This window comes from Dromaius novaehollandiae, chromosome W (genome assembly GCF_036370855.1).
Source record: "Dromaius novaehollandiae isolate bDroNov1 chromosome W, bDroNov1.hap1, whole genome shotgun sequence".
NCBI classification, from domain to species: Eukaryota; Metazoa; Chordata; class Aves; order Casuariiformes; family Dromaiidae; genus Dromaius; species Dromaius novaehollandiae.
In genome coordinates this window covers 66922796-66945433 of record NC_088130.1, presented here as the reverse complement: position 1 = coordinate 66945433, position 22638 = coordinate 66922796, and the positions used below count along the sequence as shown (strand labels likewise).

At 43.4% G+C, this 22638-nt stretch overlaps 2 protein-coding genes across 2 annotated transcripts; one reads left to right on the top strand and one right to left on the bottom strand.

Annotated features, from left to right (window-relative positions):
- Window positions 1–2897: 2897 nt before the first annotated feature.
- Window positions 2898–13625, bottom strand: LOC112994472 (HAUS augmin-like complex subunit 1). The gene is made up of 9 exons (XM_064500778.1): window positions 13534–13625; window positions 12746–12920; window positions 10792–10927; window positions 9570–9704; window positions 8497–8620; window positions 7630–7695; window positions 5919–5990; window positions 4747–4794; window positions 2898–3250 (listed from the first exon to the last, which is right to left on the bottom strand). Exons 1-9 carry the CDS (start codon window positions 13567–13569, stop codon window positions 3167–3169), a joined length of 876 nt encoding a protein of 291 aa, XP_064356848.1. The 5' UTR covers window positions 13570–13625; the 3' UTR covers window positions 2898–3166.
- Window positions 13626–14013: 388 nt separating this feature from the next.
- On the top strand, window positions 14014–22066 carry LOC112994459 (ATP synthase subunit alpha, mitochondrial). The gene is made up of 12 exons (XM_026118814.2): window positions 14014–14182; window positions 15247–15325; window positions 16442–16611; window positions 17461–17634; window positions 17718–17884; window positions 18033–18181; window positions 19188–19339; window positions 19474–19698; window positions 19803–19910; window positions 20616–20760; window positions 20987–21137; window positions 21859–22066. The coding sequence occupies exons 1-12, from the start codon at window positions 14123–14125 to the stop codon at window positions 21938–21940; spliced, it is 1662 nt and encodes a 553-aa protein (XP_025974599.1). The 5' UTR covers window positions 14014–14122; the 3' UTR covers window positions 21941–22066.
- The last annotated feature ends 572 nt before the right edge of the window (window positions 22067–22638 follow it).

Genomic DNA, 22638 nt, shown 5'->3' with positions numbered 1-22638 from the left:
CAAATCAAATATTTTCTGCTCAGACTCGTGAGCCGCTGCTTCTGCGAGGGGTTACTGTGCTGGCATTCGATCCCCACGCCAAAAAAGCTGGATTGCCCTAAAGTAACCATGGTGCCGTGAGGCGCCTCTGACCGTTCTGCAAGGCGCTCTGTCCATGCAAATGTGTAACTGAAGAGCTGAGAAATCTTACTTGAAGTCCACCAACTGCATAAATCTAGTTTATTCGACTTTCCCTGTATCTATCAAAAGCAGCACTGTGTAACCTGACAACTGGCAGCTGATTTATGCTGCATGTGCTGCAGGCGGCTCAGCTGTGGCCCATGGCGAGGATGCAGCTGCTGGATATTTTTTCTCCTGACATTTCCCCTGTGAGTAAGCAAAATGCAGCTATCTTCGGGCCGAGTCCAGCCCTGCTGATGTCCGTAGTCAGGCTATTTGCCAGCATATGGTCCCTGGCACATACTGTGAATTAACTTGCACGTCGTGGTCTGCTCTGCGAAGCTGGGAAGTGAGGGGGAGCCCTAGGGGCGCAGCGGGAGAAAAACCCTGAAGTTTCCCAACTGCAGCTGCATTGTGTGATTAGGTGGCACCAAGGGAGATGCCACAAGCTCAGGAAACCTGCCTATGCCTGGAGTCATGATAACACACATGGGCAATAAAAGGCCTTTGTCTAATGCTAAACTGAATAAATCTCAAGGCTCTCCTTGAAAAACAGGGCCAGTAGTGTCCTCAAGCAGTCATCTAATCTATCTTCCTATGCCAAAGCATGATCGACTTCCCCTAGCATTATAAATGTTTAAGCAAAGCATTTCTGATGTTCTTAAAAAGCTCCAGTAATTAAGATCCCTTAACCATCATTGGCCATGAACTCCAGGGCCTTACACTGGCTTTCCTGTTAAACTGCTCCCTCATGTCTACCTAAATGTCATTTGATGCCTTTGAAGTCTATGCCTTCTTTTCCTTTCTGCAGGGGAAAAGGAGATCAGTTTATGCTCTTTCCAGATTCAAAGACCACTATTTTGCCTTTTTCAGTATGGTCTGTGGTAAGCTACAGCTGTATCTGTCCTGGGCCCCACACTGCTGTGACTGCTCTGCACTCCACGTGTTACCTCCTTCAGGTAGTTTCCCCTTAGCCTGTTTAGCCCACCTGTGCAAAAGATAGTTCTTCCACTTGCTCTTGCTACCTTGACTTCTAGGCTACAAAGAATCAAGGACGAGTAGTTGTAAAACCAAGGCAGATAATCCTTTCCTAACATTTTAATTAGAAAAACCTGAAACTAAGCAGCAACTTCCTATGGATATGGAAGAAGAGACAGAAGATTCCTACAGAAGTATCAGCTCTCAGGGCATCTTTCAATTTTTTCCCCGGCAAGGTGAAAGAAATACCCGAGGAAGGCCACAATGTGATGAGGCTGCAGCAGTTTACTCTGACTGGTGTTTTGAGTTTGCACGTTCTTGAAAATCATCACAGAGATGCACCCCAAACTAAGCATTATCATAGATACAGATCCCACAATCCTGTTGCTCCAAGACATGAAGCAATTGAAAGAATATCCCTTGCTACAGATCAGTGAGACCAATTCCTGCAGTGAAGTAAGTAACAGCTACTGGGGACAGGCACAATACAATATACCGTTACCATAATCTTCTGCGACTCTAATTGCAAACTAAGTTATGAGCTGTCACCAAGAGAGCATCACTGCTGTTTGAACACTGCCCACTACAGAAGGGGCCCAGTCTGTCCTTGATCCTTAGGTATTGCCACTATTTAGATATTTTGCTTCTTCCCACAGGAGCTTTTGGACTCTTGCTTTTTAGTACAAAACAGCTTTTAAATGCTGGGGGTGTTTATGGCTAGTGTGGTAGTGACATGGAGGGAAGAGGTGGCTTCTGTGGACCCATTTGAGGAGACAGCGTTAGAAGGAACAACCTATGTTAAAAATGATCACATCCCACAGTAGATCTGCAAAAATACCCATGTATTTTCAGACTCAGAAAGGTCTTACTGTAAAGCCCATTTTTTGTTTGTAAAGCTATTACTTCACTATCCATAAAGCTATTTTCCTACTACCACTTACTTAGTGCTATTTTTTTTTTAAGTTGTCAACAGTAGAATTAGTGTTGAACAATGGCAAACCTTACATATTAGTACAATGAATTTCCATTTTCTCAGACTGCAAAGACACTATGGATAGTTAGAGGGTTGATGCTGGTGCATTTCATCTCAGCTTTTACCCACCCGCACAAGCAGTAAAATTTGTTACCATGTGAAGCCTGCACTATGACCCACATGAAATAAGTCAGGGCTCACTTAGTTCCCAAGAAAGTAGACAACCATCACACAAAAGAGAAAATCCCCTCTGTTGGCTGTCTCAGACTGTAGGACTTAGGCACTGGGAACTAGTATTCTCAGCCCTAGATCACGTTTTCCATACAAGTCATTTTGATTACTGTATCAAATACCTGCTGAAGACATTAAATGGAAGGGAGCAGTTAAATTTCTCGATGCCCAAAATGCCCAAACCTACATGTGCTCTAGACATAAGTCTAGAATTCATCTTCACAAAATTGGTAAACATTAGACATGCTATGGGTGGAAAAACTGGATGTGTCCCCAGGTCTGAGCTGAGAAGGCAGAATAAGATAAATAAGCAAAATCCCAATGATTTAGTAGGTGTAAAGAGTCTGTCATATTATATTTGCACCACCAAAGAGGGGACCCGGGGGAGAAAAAATGCATTCCAGAGCCTGGACAGGGAGAAAGAAGGAAGCCAGACTCCCAGATCAGTCAGATTGCTGGAGGCAAAAGGGTCAACCAAATACTGACAGGGACATTTCCTGATGAGGATGCCATCTGGAGGCCACTTACAGATCTGTATCACCTACAAAAAAAACTGTTTAAGGAAACAAGAGTGTTTGGAGTTTATTTTATGGAAAAATAGGTGATTTTTTTTTTTTTTTTTTTTTTTTTTTTTTTTTTTTTTTTTTTACAAATGCACGCTACACAAACCCTAAAAAATGAACATGCTTGCTGAAAGGTCACAAGTGTGCCATCCAGCAGCAAGAAAGGCAGAAAGCTGCAAAAGTACATTTAGAAGTCCAATAGGTTTTACTAGTGCAAATAAATAGACAGTTAGAAAGGACATCTTCTTCCACACAGGCCACTTCAGGTGAATTGGAGTTTGCTGGGCTCTGGCATCGAAAGAGTCAGCATGTCGAGCTGTGATGAGAACTCGGCCTCCAAGGCATCCTAGCAAGAGAGAGAACCAAGAGGACTCATTAACTGCAAAGCAGTTTCCTAATAATTCTTGTTGGACAAATACTGCTACAATTATCAGATCTTGGGAATACTATTAGCACCAATTAACCCTAGTATTGAACTGGAAGTTCTCACTACTGCAAATGGCGATTTGACAGTATAAGCGATTTTGAAGTTAGCAATGCACCAAAGACCAGGGACAAAATGACCCAACACTATCTGGTACTTTTCAATACTGCACTGTCTTCAGTACCATTTCCAAAAGCAAATTAAATAACTAAGTGAGGCATTTTATGCATCAAATGTATATGAACACAACAAGCCAAAAAGGTTTGTCAGCCTCAATGGTCATCAGACCTTTTGCAGTAGCAGTAAAGCATTTCAATCCAGTTGCATTGACTGACCAAGCAGGGCATTTCAGACACCAACAGTCCATGAAGCCCTGCCCTGCATCCTTGGAGTGCAATGTTTTTAGAAACAACCACCAGGCTGAGTAGAAATGCAACTCCACACCTCAATCTCTCAATTTCTTGCAACATGACACAGATGAGGAATGCTGTTAAATCAGAGGCTTTTTGTTACTGAGCTTACAATGGAAAGGAGTAATTCCTTTTATAAGAGCTATCAAAAAAAAAAAATCATCAAATGAAGGGCTAAACAAGCTGAATGGCCTTTATACTGGGCCCTAGTGGGACTTTCAAGCTGAACAGGTACTCACTTCAGAGGTGAGCATTCTCACCTGATAAAAGCCTCATGCTGGTAAGGCAGATTTATATTTCTGAAACAAAAACAGGTGCCTCACCAGCCCAAGCAATCCCATCCAAAAATGTATCAAAAACTCTCAGGCAACCATGATTCTGATCAGAGCTTTAAGGCTTATCACTAAACACCCTGCACTGTGTCTACAAGCAAGCAGGATGTAGCCCAAAGACATAAAGACAGGTTTTGTGCACAAATTGGGCCCAGGTCACCCTGAAAAGCTACACATGAACTTCCAAAACAGCTTTGGATTAAATGTTTCCCAGTGATCATGCCTGCAGGTTACACAAGCATGGATGAATCAGGTACGACATTTTATAGAGGAAGATCTATACTGCAGACCACAATGCAGTTTATTTAATAAAACATAGGCCTTATTGCCCTTTGAGAATTCAGAAGCAGTAATGAAGGTCATGGGACCAAGAAGCTGCAACACGAGTGAAAACACACTCTGGCAGGTGAAGCAGACAAAATCCAGAGGGCTATAGCTACCTAATCCCCACTGGTATCATTATGCCTGACTGCCTTTGTCGCTTTAGACTTCATCCCTGCAACAGTTCCTCCTACTGATATGTACTGCTTCTGCCTTACGAAAGTAAAATTTCCCGCTGGAGATCATTAAGACCACAGTCTAAGGTAGATAAATCCACAACCAATTAATGCATATAGCTTGTTTTGGAATGACAGCACCCATTTAAGTCTCTATGAAAAATTAAAAAACCTCTTACCAGTTCTCGTTTTGCTTCTTCAATCTTCACTTGTGCAAGGGAAGGATTCTAAAGAGAGAAAAGGGCATAAAAAGCAGTATTTCAGCTCGAAACATAGAATCCCTGTATCACTGCAAGACTTTAATGACATGCCGTAGGGTAATTTGGGAATAGTGAAATCAGATTTGCGTACACCCTTCAAATGCAAAAGGTACTGACATCAAAAGACTATCATCATTTTGGTTTGGGTGGTCACATATGATTCTAAAGTTTAGTATGACCTAATGTCTAAGAAAACACAAGTTACTAAAAACTGCCAGCCAAGGAACTGGATTTTAAACATATCCAGGCATGAATCTTCCAAAGCACAAAAAGCTTCTAGCAATGTGCAAGGATAAGCCTTTCTCCCTCACTCCGCCTGTACCAGAAGGGAGGCACCAGGGCCCTTCCTGTCTCCACTGACAGCAAGATGGAGGGGCAGCAGGGAATTGAAGAGCCTAATCCAATTTGAATGGCCTGTTTTGCTTGAGGAATGTCGTGGCAGCTGCCTCTTGGAGTAAGATGGATTAAAAAGATGAGGAGGTTCCCCCCCCCCCCTTCATCCTTTTCTAGTAGAAGGGAAGCAGTAGCCATATGAGAGAAAACTTAGGTTGCAGCAAGATGTGTTTAAAGACAGGAACTCAATGCAGGGACTGAGAAGGTAAAAAGAGAAGGGTGGTCAGCAGGCAGGTCCCTAGTCTACAACACAAGAGACTTAATTCATCATAGACTTTCTATGTAATTTTGGACAAGTCTTTGTTTCTCTGGATCTCTATGCCCCATTTGTAAAAACTTCGTCTTTTTCTCCCCTCACACAGAATGATTATGAAGTTAGCTATATTACAGGTTGTTAGGTGCTCAGATACAGAGGCAACAGGGGCCTTATCGGGTAATTAAAATACAACTGTGACTGTCTAGATTACAGGTTTATTTAATAAAACCAAAACCCATTCCGCAGTCCTCCCCAGTTATTGCCACATTTCCCCTGAATGTTTAAGTACAATATTCTTTCAGACAGTTCATTAACAGATCTGTAGAGATTTAAAACTGCAAATATTTGTCCACTGAAACCACTGCAACAATAACCTTTACATTTTGAACTCCGTTAAAACTAATCTGATGGCAATACAATAGAATGGAGAAAAAATAATTACAGGAGTTAAATCGAGGTAGGACTCCAGTTCCTTCTTCAAAGGCACAACTTCTTTCTCTAATTCAGCCAGTTTCTGTGAACAGAGCAAAGTAGCAGATTTTATTCTACAGTCTTATCTGTAGAAGTGATGTAAATCAAGGAAATACATCTACAATTATCTACAGCATTTCAGAATCCACACATGTTGGTTAGAGCTCTGATGATCTTTCTCAAAAGCTATGGAAAAATAAAGACCTACAGTTCTTTCAGTTATCACAGTTATCAGTCAGTCAAACCCAGCTCAAATGTAACAATGAGCATATATTAATTTTTCTTCCTTTTTGAAAATAAACAGCTTCTCTTCATACAGTATAGCCACCTGATCTTACCTCCCTGAAAGGAGAGAGGTTTTCAGCTTAGAATCCACCAGATAGTGCTCTTTTGCTGGCAACCTTGCTGTAGGCCAGGACAGAGAACTGAGGAAGGAAGGAGCGAGCTACAGGGCTTTGCACATGTGCCAGCAAAGAAGGATTCCCCTGCCACTTGCACTGCTTTGCTCATGCGATGAACACGGGGAGATAATTTCTCTCTAGGGCTGAAAACCGAGCACCTTCCATAGCTCTCAACCCTCTACAGATAATCAGCCTAAAGTAAAAAGTGCACTATGAAGACGATCAATTAACTGAGCTGCCATTCCTATATCTGCTTTGCTGGAAGTGAGTCAAACCTGCCCTTATCTTCCAGTTTTAGAAGACAAAGGTCAGATAAAGCTTGAGACCTACAGAAAATTGCCTATAATTTTTAATAAGTAAAATTCCAAAGCAAATGATTTTTGGTTAGTACTCTTCTGAAACACTGCAATGTAAACATTGCCACCCAGTGCTGGTTCATGAGAACCACAAAGTAAAATCAGCGTAGCTATTTTCATTGTTCAAAGTAACTAACATGCAGGAAAAGCCAAAAAAAAAAAAAAAAAAAAAAAAAAAAAAGAGAAGTGGTTAGTAATACAAGAAACATGCTTCTTGCTTTAACTTATTACCCTGCTGGGCTTACAATACATCCAAAAATGTTCTTTTTAAAGACACAAGAAGGCACACAGTAGTTCAGAACTTGGACTTTGCACTGCCTCTTCCCCCTGCTCAAAAGCATTTGAGAGCGGGTCTATTTCATACATACTAGAAGGAATCACTTGGGTCATTTTAGCTAGTAACTCCCAAAACACAGGCAACCATGTAAGAGGATATATTCCACAGACTGTCCACACCATTTACAGCAGAGATCAGAGTCAGACAGACCGGGGACTGCCGATTCCCTGCAAATATTCCTTCAATAGCTTTGTATTTATTATATGAAATTTTCTAGTAGACTACCTTCCCAATCATGGGCAAAGGCAGAAAGCAGAAAAGGGGGAAAAACCCAAAATACAACAAAATAAAGATTCCAGTTGTTCCACTCAATCAGTCCAGAGGGAAAGCTTCTTCCCAAGTCTAAAATGAGTGCTCATTTAACCGTCAAGAAGAGGCACAGCTTCAGCACCCATAGCTTCTCGGCTTCTAGGAGAGAGACCCACCTGACATTTCTCAGTTCAGAAGTCTCTGCCTACAAGATTTTCCTTCAGGCCTCTTTTTTCTGTTCAGGTAATCAAATGACAAAGTACATTTCCTGAAACCACCCAACAAACAAGACTGGCCCGTACCACTGCAGAAACGTCCATCTTGTACTGGAAGACCTACCTCAGACAGGTTCACTAACGATTGATGGGTCAAAGACTGGTCCAACCCTGTGGCAGCAAGCTGCTCCTACAAATGAGAAGACAGTTTGTACAATATGCACTCTCCTACCACACAGACACAACTGACAGCAAAATATAACAGCAAAATCTTTCTCCTCTCTGTTAACTGTGAATTTGATCAAAACAGAAACACAGTTTGCTAACAACAGAAACATGTGCTATTTGAACTGTAGATCTAGCCAGTATATGAAGTCAGCTACTGCTAAAATTTATACTACTAATAACAAATCTTTCCAGAAAACTAGTGGGAGAAGAGCATCTGCAAAGGCTAGGAAGAGGTTTCCCAATAAAATGTCTTTAGTTTAATACAATGTTTTCCACCTCAGATTTGTCAAAATATTGGACAGCATCCAAGAATTACATAGAACATTCACACATCCTTCATGATGCAAGAAAGGTGAAAAGACAGTGCAGCTTGTGCCTTCGACGTTTAACCATTCACTAATCTCAAAAATGGCTATATTCAGAATTTTGACACACAAGCTACCACAGTGAGTCAGCTGCTCTGCTGCTAACTGACTGTATGCTGTTACACTAAAGTACCTCAGAGTAAATACAAGGTAATCTGAGCTAATATAGTTCTATGTGAAAGAAGGAAAAGTGTCCTTGCATCTACTACAGCATGTCACGGCAAAAAAGCATAGTAGGAACAACCAAAGCATGGTAGCCAGAGTGCTAAGAGGACCACAGTCTTATGTCTCGGAGTCTAAGAAAGACCAGGGATGTCTCTAATTATAATTTTGGGCCCAACCAGCCACGGCTGTGCTACTGCTTTACAAGGTCTCATGGGAAAATCCCTTCCATCTACCTCAGCAGCCTTGATCCTGATTTTGAAATCCTCAGATTTGTCTTTCAGGAACTTCAAGTTCTGGGATCGGCTCTCAGCTTTTGCTTTTTCTACCTCCAAATGTTCCTCTGTTTTTTTAAGGTCCCTTAAAAAAAAACAAATACAAAAGCAAGCAAACCTTTACATTCAAAGACATACCAGTATATACATACTTCTTAATCATCTATAGTCAAGCTAAACCCTGCAATACAATCCATACCAGAAGGGAGAGAACAGAGAAAACAGCTGCATTTCCCTGCAAGATTCTCCAGTGGAGTCATCCACGGTCTGTCATCTCCAGACCACCAAAAGTCATTTGCCTAACAGCACAGAGTAACACTATGTAACACAGTGTACTTTACTAATTAGAGACCTGCTAAGCTATCTAAACTTAAAATCAGAAAAGGACCATGGCAAACCTGGGATAAGCACACAACTACAGTATCTTTGCTACAAGCAGCACCACAATTGCAGCTTTAAATGACAAAGACCAGAAAATAATTAGACTGGAAGGGACCTGTGGATATCATCTGGACCAATGCCCACTCAAAGCAGGGGCTGGCGCTGCTATGCTTCAAACAGATTACATCCTTTAGGGAATGAACTTGATATCGTTGTTTTTTTTTTTGGTTTTTTTTTTTTTTTGAAGTCTCCCATGCACTGGTTAAAGGACATTCCTATCTAGAAGTCTTTTCTGTTCTGCCTGCCTCCTTCATTTTGGCAACAAAACCCACACTAACTGTGGTAAGCAAAACAGGTTTACCTTTAACCTCAGCTGAAAGCAACCAGTGGAAGACACCAGCCCATATGTGAGAACTGCTTTTAGCCCATTTTGGGGTTAAAATAATGTGTTTGATGGTACGCCAAATCTCTTTTGATTACGAGATGTACCTATAGCACATGACTTTTGATAGACGATGTCAAATACTGTGAATTAGAGATGCATCATAAACCTGAAAATTCAGTGATCCTTGCTAGTGATCACAGCTGACATACCACACTGCACAGATCACCAATACTGCTTACATCTTTCCCCTTTTTCATCCATTACTCACTCTTGTAACCGCTTTTCCAGCATCAGCGCTGCAGTTAGTTTTTTCTTAATGCTGGTCAATTCCAGTTCCATTTCTCTGTTTTTTGATTCTACTGCAAGCAGATCTGAAGTCAGATCGTTGATGGCACAGGCGAAACTAGTGAAATGAGAGATTTAGTAGGAACGTTCAGGAGTCAGCTCTTCCAAAACTCATGATTATTTTTTTCCACACTTTCCACAAATGACTTGAGTTTTTATTCTCATGTTCTGACACATCTGAGAAATGCCAGCTCATTTAGAAGAGGAAAGTAAAAGAAGTCACCGGGAATAACTGCTTCCCTTAACTAACAAAGATTTCATCTGGAAAGGGAAATGGCCCAGCAATCTGAGTAGCGGAAAGGCCAGGCAAGACCGGGCATTCTAGCAAATATAACCCCCAAACTTGAAATATTCAGGAGCTCCACGCCTGGCTTGCCAAGCCACCTGTGAGAGAAACTGTATTCAGTCACTGAAAACACATACCACTGAGACATGCCCAGCAGTACGTCAGTCACCTCCTCCTCCCAAATGGCTCATAGCTGCCTGCTCTCTGGCTCAGCAAAAGAGCTAGGAGAGCAAAGCTCCCAAAGGGGGGAAGAAAAAAAAATATATATATTCCAAGGCAGATTTTGGCCTTTCCTTACTGCCAGCACTCAGCAAACTGCATTGTGGGTGAGGCTATGCAAGGAAGAGGGGCCTAGGAAGAGCAGACTAACAGCTGCTGTTTCTCTGTGGCTGAGCTATGGAAAACTCCTGACATTAAGTGAAGCTAGGTAAGGGAGGGAAAGAAGGGCTGAGATTGAGCAACCAGTTACAGCTCCTCAGTCCTTGCTGAAGCTGTGTGAAAGCTGCTCTAGCTTGTGCTACCTGCCACAGTGGTCCTCGTGGTAGCATCCTGCAGCCACTAACCACAAAAGCAGCAGGAGAAAGAAGAGAAAGGGGAAGGAGGAAAAAAAAAGAAAAAAAAGAGGGATTTAACCTGGGCTAGGATTTAACCTTTCAGACCTCAGAGACTTCCCTTACTAGTGGAATCAAGAGTTGCAGCCTTGTGCACAGTTCCCACATCCTTTAAAGTTGCCCAAGTGGTGTAAAAACAGCTGACAAGTACAAGTCCTGTGTGAAAGTACAGTTTGAAACCGTCAAATTGAAAAGCCACAGGGAAACAGCACAGACCATCATCCCTGGTGCAGAGTGGGAAGAACTACCTGGCAAGAGAAGTGTCCTTTGTTTCAAGTATCATCGCAGTGTTTACCAGCTCATTTAGGTAGCTGATGCCCTCACTGGACAGACTAGATAAGGAAAAACCCAGGATTTCTGTGAGAACGTCCTGTAGAAAGTTGGCTGAAAAACAAATACAAACCAAATTAGTCATTTCTATGCCACTGTTCTTCTGAGGCCTAGATGGCCCTCTCTGAAGCTAGAATTCAATCCCACTCTAGAAATTTTGGTTACATTTCCACTGTTAGGGGAAGAGCAATCTTAAAAGAAGACTTAAACATGCCAAACTGCTGTCACATTCCTGCTTGTCAAGCAAGTTCACTGTGTTGAGGAAGAGAGCTGCTCCACTCCTTCCCTGACCAGCATGTCTAAACACAAACAAGAGTTTATCCTTGCACTATGGTGATGAGCACGCTCAGGTTTTTGCTCTGCAGAGAACTGTGGAGCTCAGCCTAAACCCAGTCCTGGCATGCACATGCTTGTCACGACAGACCTGTATTAGTGTTAAAGAATAGTGAATTGAAACTGTCTAGAGATAGCCGCTTAGCACATCTTCTGTAAAACTTGCTTAGCATGAGTAGCTAAATTTGCTGAAGCCTTAGGCCGCACTTGAATAAAGTAATGAACCTTTACTTAGTTTAGTAAAAAAAAGTGCCTCAGAGCTGGTTCAGGCTGGGAAGATAAGGAAGCCACACGCAGTCTGCATTCCTGTGTCACCCACACCGAAAGGGAAGAAGTCAAAACTTTGAAAATAAGACCTTGGGAGACAACTGCAAGACCAACAAAGATAAAAGTACAACCATCATCAGAGACCACAAAAAAATAAAGAGAAGGAGAAAAACAGCTTACCTAGGAACAATGATGAGATCCAATGAGGAGCAGGAGACCCCAGACCTAAAAATTACTATTGGTCTAACTACCGCGTGAGGGGTGGGAAATTTAAGTTGAAAAAAACTATAATTGCCCAGGATTTGTTTTTGTTAGGGTCCCTCTTGGGAGGCACCCAGCTCGAGCTGTAATTACAGCACACGCGTGATTAAAATTTAATTATTTAATTTGCTTTGATTTTGATTGGCTTTGAACTTTGCTTGCGGGAACCTAGGGTCGAGCCCTGTTATGGTGGCCGACAAGCCTAATTTGCATAACAAATAGGAAGGATGATCCTTCCTTCTGAAAGGGTCCGAATTTGCATCAGAACTTATACCCACGCCTGACTGGCAATGCCCATGTTCTCCGACAGCCTAATGCAACCATTTAGTCTCTATCATGATTTATTTGATGGCGAGTCACTAGAAGACTTGAAGGGAAAAAAAATAAAAGTAGAGTTTTGGAGGAAAATGTCTTCATGCGTACAAAATCAGTCTTTTCACAGGAAAGTAAAATTCCTTCTTGAAGAAAAAACAAATCCATTAAAGGTACAATCCTTCAGTATACGATATGCTAAAAACATATTACAGCCTCCTGAACCACGCACTTGCTCCAGAAAAGCACATTATCAACACTCACTCCAGATAGCTACAGCATAACTAAATTACCTCACTGTTGTTTCAGATTCCTCAAGCGCTTTCCTTAATAGGAGATAAGCACCAGCTCAGACTCTTAAATCAGCAATAGTGTTGCTCACCTGTCTATCCAGCCAATATTTCAGTGCTGTGCTGTCCAGTCCAGCAAGCAAGGATGTTTCAGCAACTAATCTCCTTGCCCATACTTACAGCCTGCTCAAGCTGGCTTAAAAAGTTGCTCTTGACCAACCTTACGTCACTAAATTTTGCTGAAAGGAAAGCATGAAGTATACGGTAGTAAGAGCTGAACCAGAACAAATGGTTAGCTTATTGATAGCCTTTCATAACTTTTTATAAGGTTTTAACAGAGACAGTCTACGTGGTCACTAAGAAAAATTCTTAGCATTGATGGAACTGAGAACTGGAGCTTCAAACTCACCTTCTACTTCATATTCTGCTGCCTTCTGGTTCATATCCTCTATCAGCAAAGAAACATCCCTATCCCTGGCTTCATTGTGTTCAGCAAGCTCATACAAGATATCAATGGTCCATGCATTCACTTCATATTGTGGAATGGGCTGATCCCCAAATATTTTCTTTAGCCATAAAGTAACCTGCCAGAAAAGTTGGGGGGGGGGGGGGGGGGAGGGAGAGACAATAAACAGTCACTGAATGAACGGAAAATAGCTGACAGATGCAAGAAATGGAAAGTGCTGCAAGCTCTAAATTCCTGAAGAAAAACTCATACTAACTCAGTCAAAAGACAAGTGGAAAAGTGGGAGACGCATTCCTTTGTCCCTCCTTCAGACACCCTCTGCAGTCTAGAAAACTATTTCTCTTCATTTTTAACTCTTTTTAATCTCCATCATTTCTCTGAGTATTTGCTTATCTCCAGATGAGAAAAGATTATCTTTCTATTCCCCCGAGCTGTTTGCTACAGAGGCACTAATGATCTAAGACATGTTAAATGGGTATTTGGGCAGATGATGAAAACGGCATTCAAGCAGGATAAGATAAAGTTTCCCAAACCGTTATTGCTAGAACAGTTTCTGCTGGCTAGCAGGGGAGGAAAGGCCACCACGACCTGCAGGCCTGAGCCCTGCAGACACCACCTCTGACACAGAAGAGGTCAGCAACAGGAGAGACTTCAAGGCAGTGCTTTCAAACGCCACAGGGGCGCACTGCAGCCCCTCACGGGGAGAAACCCGCCCCAGAGCCCACCATTACCCGCTGGAGCTTCTCCACCACAGCCTTCTCCTCCATGGCCGCCACCGCTGCCTTGAACCTCCCGCCTCCTTCCCAGCTTCCCCCGCGCCGCCCCCACCCCCTGCCGCCGCGGTGCCTCTTGGGACTTGTAGTCCGCGGCAGCGAGGGGGCGAGCCTGCACGCCGGGCGGGGGCGGGGCCAGGCAGAGGAGAGGGGCGTGGCCTCGCCCGCACCACGCCCCCGCCCCGTGGGCGGGGCTCGCGCCCCTCCGCCCGCTGAGGGCCGTTTCAAGGACACCTGCCGCAAGATGCTGTTTTTTTTTAAAAGCGCCGTTTCCTCTTTTTTATATTTTTCCGGAGCTGGGAGTTGCCGCCCGCTGCAGGAATGGGGGGAGAAAGAGCAAAACGACCGCGACGCGCTGAGGGAAAGGAGGCTTTCGGGAACCGCTTCCGGGTCGTGACCCCCCTGCCCCGTCGCCACGGGGCGGGGCGTCGGCGCCAAAAGGGGCGGAGCGCGCGGCGGCCATTTTGTGCAGAGAGCGCGGGGCCGGCAGCTGCGTCCCGTCTAGTCTTGTCCGGAGGAGCCGCCGCCGCCTGCCGCTGCCGCCGCCATGCTCTCCGCCCGCGTGGCTGCCGCCATCGCCCGCTCCCTGCCGCGGCAGGCCGGCCTGGTGAGCACGCCCTCGCCTCCGAGCGGCGGGCGGGGGGAGGCCGCCGCCATCTTGGGGGCCGCGGTGACATTGAGGGGCCGCGGCCTGTGGTGAGCGGCGGGCAGCCGGGGCGGCGGGAGGGGGCCGCTCCGACAGCGACGGCGGGCTGCGGCCCGGCAGCGCGGCTGTGGCGGGACCCTCGCCTCGGCGGCGCTGGGTGCCGGCGGCGCCCCGGCCGGCAGAAGCCACTGGGGAGCCACCGTCCCCCGCTCGGGGGAGGCGCGCAGGGGGCGCCGCGCCCTTCCCTCAGGACTGGGGGTGCTGTTGCCGGGTCCCGCTCAGTGGCCCCGAAGCTGCGAGGCCGGGGCATCCGCGCTGCCAAGCCTGGCCTCGTCGCGCGTGTCTTCCGCTCTCGGCGGGGTGCCGAGATCTGTCCTGATCCGCCTCCAGTCGCTGTCCCCGGTGAAGGTGAAGGGAGAGGCCTTCCCGGCCGGTCAGGGGAATGTCACGAGCGCTCCTGCGGGGCCGTACTGGGAGCTCTCTGCGAGATTTAACACTACCGTAACCACTTAGGACATTAATCACCCCCCCCTTTTTTTTGTCTCTTTAGAACTGTTTATATTCCAGCTATCCTTCAGCAGTTCTGCAGTTAGATTTTTTTTCTGAGAGAATCTGACCCTTAGAAGGCTCAATTTTATTTTTCCCTTGTGCAGAACTGTAAGGGAGGCACTGATTTCTTTAAGCGTCAAGCTTTTGATGCCGTGAGCAAAAGGGGCTGATCAGAGGAGGTGTTGCTGTGGAAGCTGCCGCAGTGCTGCGGTGGTGACGCTAGTGCAGGATGAAGGCCATGCAAAAAAATGCAGCAAGTAATGTAGAATGATTTCCTATATTATTTGTCCTATCTTAATAATGTTAGACCTGTTTGCAGAGCAGCATCTCATGAATGGGCTTCTGTGGTGCATAACTCAAACCTGAGACATATTAAGCATCTAACTCATAAGAATTTTCAGTGTGATCCCTTAAAATAGTGATTTTTTGATTAATCAAGGAAACTTCACTCTTATTAAAATAATTGTTTATGTTAGATTTCCAGAAACACCCTGGGTGCAGCATTCGTTGCTACAAGAAACATCCATGCCTCCAAAACACGTTTTCAGAAAACTGGTGAGTCAGGAAAAAAAAAAACCCTACATGCATAAGAGTACTGTTTAAGAACTTGCTCTGTCAAACTTGTTAACTTAGAGCAATAGCTAACAATAAATGAGAATGTGAACTTGGAATGTGAGGTGTGCTTGTCATTTAACAAAATCCTTAAGGGCAGTGATTGATAGTGAGCCAGATGTTACGCAATCGCATATTTGAGGCTTCACTTTATATTTTAGCAACTGTTCAAAATGTGCCCAAATCGAGGTAGCAGTCACACGTCAAACCTGGCTTTACTCAGTTTAGCTGCTTCACATGGGTTCAGTTCTGTCTTCAGCTCTTGCAGAATTATCTGAAAAAGCCTCAAATTCCAGTTTTATATCTGCTTTGTAATAGTAGAAGGGAATGGATGACTTTCCCAGGCATGCTTGGGTTTGACCTTATGTCCTTGAGTATAACTCTTACGCTGCCAGCATCTTGGTGTTTAGAGAAGGCAGCAGCACCAAATAGCTATATTTTTGGTCGTGGTTCATGTACAATTTTTGAAGTGGTTTGGGCCACTAAAACTACTAGGAAATGGCAGTCTCAGTGTTACTTGGCTACTACTTCCTAACTGAGGGAATCAAAACTTGTTGGCGACATGCTGCCAAACAGAATTTGGAACAAGATGGTGAACACTTTTTTTAATAGGTTATATTGAACAGCTTGCTTCTTAAATGTATTAAATGTCTAAATGTATTTGGATCTTGGATTAAAAATGAGTTGAGAATGTATTTTGATGCCCACAGTTAAAGTATGTGCTCTGCCTGCAGAGCTAGCAGTTCTGTACTTTCTGATCTAGGTCTAATCTATCTAGTCTAGTGGCTTTCCAGGGGGACAGATTGCTGACAGTGTAGGACATATTGAAGGACATAGGTGCCTGTTTAATTTAGTCATTAATGGTGGCTCATAATGATGAGGTGAAACTACTTTTATTGACTGTGAGCATGAAGAATGTTACTTGTGCATCATGTCTAAGGAAGAGTGATGCTCGCTTGGTCTTGTGGCATACCTGAAACAGGGTCAGCTCAAGACAAGCTTACTGATTTCGTACTGTGCCTTAATATGCTGGATCTTGTTTGAAACGTTTCTTTCCAGGCACTGCTGAGGTATCCTCTATCCTTGAGGAACGTATTTTGGGAGCTGATACCTCTGCTGAACTTGAGGAGACTGGCCGCGTGCTCTCAATTGGTGATGGTATTGCCCGTGTGTACGGCCTAAGAAATGTCCAAGCAGAAGAAATGGTTGAATTCTCTTCTGGGCTGAAGGTAGGCTTTCACCAAAACCCCTTGTTTAGCTTGGAAATATAAAGATGACTTTTCTAAGAAGAATATGAGATGATGCTTGGCATTAGTCACATGGGGCTTTTACTGACTTCATTATAACTTAAATATGGAGTAACTAGTTGAAATAACACTGCAAAAAAGAGATGTTCTTTTTATTTATAATGTGTTGCTTTCAATATCAGTATGTGTTTTTTGGCCAACGTTTGATCTTTATTTGCCTTTTCCTAGGAAGTATTAAGAGCTAATCTGCTGTAGGATTTCACTTTCTTTAGTTTCAGGCTAGCTTTTGTTTACTGGTGAAGAATGGCCTCTAAGCTCCAATACAGCATACAGTTTGCTGACTTCTTACAGTCTTAAGAACAGACCAGAGTGAAAAAGGCCTAGACTGCTCCCCAAAAGTTAGGCAGCTTTTCTTCCAGCATTTTTAATGAGCTAACTTGCTTTTTAATTTAGTGAAGCAGATAAACCAGATCTTTTTTCCCTTGTCCAATTCCTATTTGAACCTGCTTGTGTCTTCTGTATTCTTTAGGGAGAGAAGTGACTTCATGCTAGACTGCTGATAATAATAAATTAATAATAAATAATAGATAAATAAATAATAAATTACTTAATAGGCTGAAGAATTAGGCAGGTTCTCCCATCAGTATGGGAAAAGATGCATGCATTGCATGTAAAAGCAGAATACTGAGCATCGTATTGTTACAAATAAGATTGAAGTAGCCTCTGTCCAATATTCTGCACTGTAGCATAATCACGTAAGTACTAAACTGGCAAGAATTCACTGGGAATACTGGTATGGGTTTTCTCAGGATGGCATGATCTTTGTCCTAGGGCATGTCCTTGAACTTGGAGCCCGACAATGTTGGTGTTGTCGTGTTTGGTAATGACAGACTGATCAAGGAAGGGGATGTTGTGAAGAGGACTGGTGCCATTGTGGATGTTCCAGTTGGGGAAGAGCTGCTGGGCCGTGTTGTAGATGCCCTAGGCAATCCCATTGATGGGAAGGTAAGTGTAGCTAGGTGTTTACTGCCTCTATCAGCTTCTATGTGACATAGACTGCAACAGTTTTTCTTTTCCTTTTTTTTAAGGGTCCTATTACTTCTAAGACACGTAGGAGAGTTGGCTTAAAGGCCCCTGGGATCATTCCCAGGATCTCTGTGCGTGAACCTATGCAGACTGGTATTAAAGCTGTGGATAGCTTGGTGCCAATTGGCCGTGGCCAGCGTGAGCTGATCATTGGTGACAGGCAGACTGGGTAAGTTAAATGTCTAAGCTAAAATTGTTTCCATATATAGAAACATCAATACAGTGTGTTTGAGTGTACAAAGCTAAGCACAAAACGAGGCAGAGGTTGGGAGAACCATAGGCAGCTTAACTCAGTAATCTCTATTTGTGTTGCACAGGAAAACTTCAATTGCAATTGACACAATAATCAACCAGAAACGATTTAATGATGGAACAGATGAGAAAAAGAAGCTGTACTGTATCTATGTTGCAATTGGGCAGAAGAGGTCTACTGTTGCACAGCTGGTGAAGAGGCTCACTGATGCAGGTACAGACTCGAAGTGGGCTGATCATGGTGGGAGCTAGTGATACCCTGTTCTTGTTATTATAATGTGTACTAAATTGGAAGGTAGTGGGTAACCGACTGAAATGCTGAATGCTACTATGAACTCTTCTAGTTGCAAGTGTAGACAGAATTCTGTAAGAACCACTTGCTTCTCTGGACAAGAAATCCTTCTAGGTATCGCGGGGGGGAAGGGGACAAAAACTTTTGTCACTAATGTCACAAAACTAATGTCACAAAACGTGACATTAGAAGTCTAACAAGCCTTCCAGAACTACTGAATTGCTTCTTGAAGTCACACTCTGTTTTTTTTCCAGTGGTGTTTAGAGAGCTTCCTTTTGGCAGTCAGGCAAGCCTGGTTACAGTTATGATCTATAAGTATTTATGGATGTAGCATTTGTTTCAAATGTAGGCAAGTCAGTGTGAATGACAGTTGCAAGTTTAGCGAAGAGACTTCTGTTGCCCCACGTGTACGGGATTAAGTGGTGGCATCTTTCCAGCAACACTGATCTTGTTGACGAAGGCTGCATATGCAACAAAACTTGCAAGAGATTAGGCACCTTACCTCTTGTCTACTGGTCAAGTAGTCATACCTAGCAGAAGAAACATGTTCTAATGACACTAATTTGTTTGGAACTGTGAAACAGCAGGTACTTAAGGTAGGTCCTTGCAGAAGCCAGGAGACACTGGACTTCTAGGCCTCTGACTTCTAGTGCTTAAGTGTCTTTAATCAAAGTCTAAAAGAGAAGGAAGTCTGTAAGTGTTAAAAATTAGCTGCCATAACTTTGTTCTTAAAACTCCTGGAGTTAGTAGGATAGAACTGACATGCCAGTGTAGCATAGCCTTCTTTCTGGAACAGTGTAGTGCTCTCACTTCAGCAGATAGTTTTGTCTGCCTTGTAACTAGTACTTCACATGCATGTTTCATTTCCTGATTATTGGCATGATAACATAATGTACTTATGGTGTCATGTGTCAACAATTCTTTCCAGATGCCATGAAGTACACTATTGTGGTTTCTGCCACAGCATCTGATGCTGCACCCCTTCAGTATCTGGCTCCCTACTCGGGCTGCTCCATGGGGGAATACTTCAGAGACAATGGAAAACATGCTCTTATCATCTATGATGACTTATCCAAGCAGGTCAGGAAACATTACGTGTAGACTTCATATTCTAGTGTTGGTGTCTGTAGCTGTAAGATCATCTCAGGTGTAGATAGGCGAGCTTTCAAGTGAAGTATTGAAGTCTGAGAGCTGCCTTTATACCTACTGTACAGGCTGTTGCCTATCGTCAGATGTCTCTGCTACTGCGTCGTCCACCTGGTCGTGAGGCCTACCCAGGTGATGTCTTCTACTTGCACTCTCGTCTGCTGGAGAGAGCAGCTAAGATGAATGATGCCTTTGGAGGTGGCTCTCTGACTGCCCTGCCTGTCATTGAAACTCAGGCTGGTGATGTGTCTGCTTACATTCCAACTAATGTCATCTCTATCACTGATGGACAGGTAGGACTTGCTCTACATATGTCAGTATTTTTGTGTAACTTAGTGGCAGGTCTCTAAAGTCTTCTGGCTTCTGACCAAGATGATAAAACAATTTTCTTCTCTAGATCTTCTTGGAAACTGAGCTGTTCTACAAAGGTATCCGTCCAGCCATCAATGTTGGTCTGTCTGTATCCCGTGTAGGCTCTGCTGCTCAGACCAGGGCTATGAAGCAGGTAAGCGTGAAACTGCTTCTCACTCATTAGAAATGAATCTGCCTAACCCATTTCACTCTAACATGTAGTGAATACAGAGGAAACAGCATGAATTCTTTAGCATTCTAAAATAATTTCTGAAGTTCTGTAAGAGCAAGTCTGTGTGATCTCTTTGGTGTTTCCTGCTGAGAGGTGGGAAGGGAATGATCATCTGCTTAAAGATGCAGGACTAGTAAGTTTCATTATGCTTAACTGGATGCTGATCTACCTAGATACAGAGAATGCTTGCTTAACCCCATCCTACTTTTAATCTATGTATGAAGAGAGGTTTAATATCAACTGGAATAGCATGTCTCGTATAGACTCTGTTCTTGGTATCCAGCATATTGATTTTTCCCTTACCTACTCTCACATACTCCCTATCTTTTTAGTAAGCCTGGGCAGTGCTTCAGATGATCACTCTGAAGTGGAAATGATCAGATAGCAAGGGAAAGGTCTGAAGTGTGAATTGTAACACAAGTTACAAGGCTAAACAGACTGGGATTTTTTGGAAATAATGGTTTGTTCAAGATTCACATAATCATGTAATGATATGTTCACGATTCACATCATTGGTATGCAAGGCAAAACTGACTTGTGACAGCTGTCAGCTGAAGATAACCTGCTAACTACTAGACTAATTTCAAAGCTGGTCAAACTCAGTCTGACCTGTGTCTTGTATTGTAGGTGGCAGGTACCATGAAGCTGGAATTGGCTCAGTATCGTGAAGTAGCTGCCTTTGCTCAGTTTGGTTCTGATCTGGATGCTGCCACACAACAACTGCTGAATCGTGGTGTGCGCCTGACGGAGCTCCTCAAGCAAGGACAGTACGGTGAGTGTCTTGGATGTAACGAGTCTGCATTTCCTACAAGTCTTGTGTGCTAATCAGGTGGGTTTCTGTGGCTGTGTTAAGAACAGAGTTCTGTGGACAGGCTAAATGCAGACTTACTTGAACCATATTTTGTACATATGCAGTCAATCTTCAAAGAAAGGAGTATGTGTAGTACTGGCATATCCTGATGTAAGTACCACCAATGGTAGTGCTTTCTTTTATGCAGTTCCTATGGCTATTGAGGAACAAGTTGCAGTCATCTATGCTGGTGTAAGAGGTCACTTGGACAAGCTGGAGCCCAGCAAAATCACTAAATTTGAGAGTGCTTTCCTAGCTCATGTTCTGAGCCAGCACCAGGCCCTTCTCTCTACAATCAGGTATGTTGATTTGTTATCTTACTGATTCTGAGGGTACTGACCTGAGAACTGGAGCCTAAATGCTGACCGCTGCACTGTTAATGTATCCTAAAACATCAGGCCTTACGCCTTTCTCTAGAACTCCCGAAGTTAAATTAACCTGATGCTCTTAAACTGCAGTTCAGAGCTTGGTTTCTCATCTGCAGTTTTTAATTAAGAAATTCACCTGATGCTTAAAATAAACCTACTTACTTTCCTCTCCTGTAATTTGGTGTTGAAACCACTTTGCCTAGTCAGTTCCCGTATTTTTAATAGCTTCAAATTATTACAGTAATGTGGATTAAGTGCTGCTCGCTGCCTTCCTTCTCACTGAGTTGGCTATTGAAGGCTTGAGGATTTCCACAGTCCGATCCTGTCAAATGGTTTTAGCTTTTTTTCCCCCTGAGTCAGATCATGTGCCTTCCATCTGTGTCTAAAATTGTTGAGTCCTCTCTGTCTGGAAGAGCCTTGTTGAACACTAGGTACAGTTATTTTCAAAGTATTTATTGACAAACATTAGTTCCTATACAGTGCTAACCCTTCTTGGAGAGAAGGGAGCTTTAATATTGGCTTCAGTGGTAAAGCTTCATGCATCAAGCAGAAGCGAAATTGGAAGGTTTATTGTGAAGTTTTCTTGCCTTAGTTGAGCGATTGATCATACATTTACTCCTCGGTCAGAAGTTTAACTAAATTGTCTCAACAGGACTGAAGGGAAGATCTCTGACCAGACAGAAGCTAAATTGAAGGAAATAGTCACAAGTTTCCTGTCTACTTTTGAGGCATAAACTCTTAACCGTTCACACAGACCAGGCTGTTGTGATCCCGTACTCCAGCTCCATCAAAGGTGTAAAAGTATGTGCGACTTGAATGTACAGATCTCACCGAGAATAAAAGTTTCCATGTAAAAAGGCTTGGTTATTCTGACTCTTGTGATTATTGGCTTTCCAGTTGGCTACTTTAGCAACACATGCCTAGGGGAACAAGGAATTCAGCTAACGTGGACACAGGCTTGCTAAAGGAACTCAGAAAAATAAGGGCGTGTTTACTGTTGAGTGGATCAAACTTAACCATACTAGTACTTATTTTAGGGGTAGCAGTTGGATTTTGTGTTGTGGGCCATTTCTGTAGTGACAGAACTGAGTCATTGTAGCTTTTATTCTTTTTGCTAGACAACTGATCTGGGCCTCATAGTATTCTTTATCTTCTAGCAGCCACAAGTACTGATACTGTAACAAACTATTTCTCAAAGTTGCTATGTAATTCATTTTCTTGGTGCCTTGAGTTTCCTGAAGTTATGCCTGTCAAAGGAAGCTCAATAGGAGTGTGCCTGGCAGCAATTAAGCTGCTTCTGAAGTAGTCTCCTGCTACAAAGTAAGGCATATGTAAGGTTAGATTTGTCTTAAACAGAAAGCATGCAGCTGGAATATGGCACTCCAGAAGCTGTAGTAGGTGGGGTGGGGGGTGGAACCCTGGACAGTTGAAT